The sequence below is a fragment of the Emiliania huxleyi genome (genome assembly GCF_000372725.1).
Source record: "Emiliania huxleyi CCMP1516 unplaced genomic scaffold EMIHUscaffold_4189, whole genome shotgun sequence".
In the NCBI taxonomy this organism is placed as follows: domain Eukaryota; phylum Haptophyta; order Isochrysidales; family Noelaerhabdaceae; genus Emiliania; species Emiliania huxleyi.
In genome coordinates this window covers 1-1,773 of record NW_005198838.1, presented here as the reverse complement: position 1 = coordinate 1,773, position 1,773 = coordinate 1, and the positions used below count along the sequence as shown (strand labels likewise).

The window sequence follows — 1,773 nt, the reverse complement described above, 5'->3', positions numbered from 1 at the left end:
CCCGATATCGATTTTCAACACACCGTAGGCTGGGAATGTCGACCTGGCTCGCAGGCTCTACGTGAGCGAGGACGAGCTGCGCCGCGTCGAGGCGATCGAGGCTGCAGCCGCCGGGCCCGAGGCCGGGCAGGAGGAGTCGCGTCTGCCGGCACCCGACCATTCCGAGCCGGGGCCTAGTTCCGTCGCGTCAGACACGGACGTCTCGCCGATGCCGCCGGCGTCCGGCGCCCTCGAGCGGGCACTCGCCCACAACTCGCAGGTCGCTTGGCTCACCACGCAGGAGGAGTCGCAGGCGGCGCATTCGGCGCCGCCGCCGGGGCCCTCGACACAGGCACTGTCTTCGGCCCTCGAGGAGTTCTCCTCGAATCTGCGCGGCGAGCACAAGGATGCCGGGGCGCCCGTGTCCCGCGTGTGACGGGATCACTCATGACTCAAACGCAAAAGGGCATGCGGGCATGGGGCATGGGGGTCTCCGACCTTCGAGCAGTGACACCAGCCGTGTGACCCGTGACGACGCGCGTGCGAGAGGTGTGCCATGGTTGCGAAACACAATGAAAGCGATCCGAGGGGTGAGATTTTATATCGCGCCTGAGGCCTGTGTATCTGTAAGGTAAGGTAAGGTAAGGTAAACTTCTCCACACACACGAGGTGGTGGGGCAAGGGGGGGCAACCCTCGCGTCTCCACGTCTAACGACAGGAGCCCCACGGCATTTAAAGTGCAAGGCCCGGTGCGCGTGGGTGACCGGTGAGTGTGTGTGTGTGTGTGTGTGTGTCTGTGTGTGTGTGTGTGTGTGTGTGTGTATATGTGTGTGTGTGTGTCTGTGTGTGTGTGTGTGTGTGTGTGTGTGTGTGTGTGTGTGTGTGTGTGTGTGTGTGTGTGTGTGTGTTTGTATCGCGCGCCTTGCGGGGGGGGCGCGGAAAAGAGGAACCTCTTAGCGCCATCGCCACGGTGCTGCATGCAGCGCCGGGCGACGACGGCTTACCGCCTCCCGGTCCCCCTGCCTCGGCACACCTCCGCTGCTTAATGTTTGGCGACTCGAACCCGTGAAGCTTCCCCGTGCGCGGGTTACCCCGCACACGGGTCAGCCTGCCAGCCACGTATCCACGCAAGCGTGGTCCCTCCGCGCGCATGGCATACAGGCGTTCGCCAGACAGCGCAGAGGCTAGGCGACCGGGGAAGGACTAGCTCAAGGGCAACACAGCGTCACCAGCCGTTGGCGCGCAGAACGAGTCTGCGGCCCCCGGTTGGGACGAGTGCGCGACGCGGACGAACCGCTCAATGTGGCCGGCAGCTCGCGCTGCCGGCGGGGTTGGTTGGGGAGAACCGGCACGGGGAAAGCCGGCCTCCCCGGAGGGGTCGCCCCCTGGAGGGGGCCCAAAGGGCCCCCCGGGGGGGCGGGGACCCCCGCCCCGAGGGGCGGGGGCAGGTTCGTCGCCTAGCGCGAGGGAGTCAACCCTTGTTGCCAAGTCGGCGAGCGTGTTGTGTATCGAGAGAGAGACCATAGCAGGTGCGAGAGCGGCGTCGTCCGGGGAGAATTGTGGTGGGGGAGGGTCAACATCGAGGGCAATTACGCATCGTGCTCCCCGATCGTCTCCGATCTCCCTCGCCTGCTCGCTCGGCACGTAATCGGACCATATCGTCCATATCGCTCGAACTCGGGGGGCACGGCGAGGGCTAGGGCGAGGGTTAGCGACGGGTGCGGCTTCAGATGGAGGCAACCCGATGCGAGTCGACTGGTGTGTGTCGTCGTGGTTTCGTATCAAGAATACTCA

At 65.0% G+C, this 1,773-nt stretch overlaps 1 protein-coding gene across 1 annotated transcript; it reads left to right on the top strand.

Moving 5' to 3' along the window:
- Positions 1-28: 28 nt before the first annotated feature.
- Positions 29-415, top strand: EMIHUDRAFT_255996 (hypothetical protein; the record flags this gene model as incomplete). The annotated part of the gene is made up of 1 exon (XM_005769520.1): positions 29-415. A coding segment is annotated over one exon (387 nt), but the record flags the coding sequence as incomplete, so codon positions are not given.
- Positions 416-1,773: the final 1,358 nt, after the last annotated feature.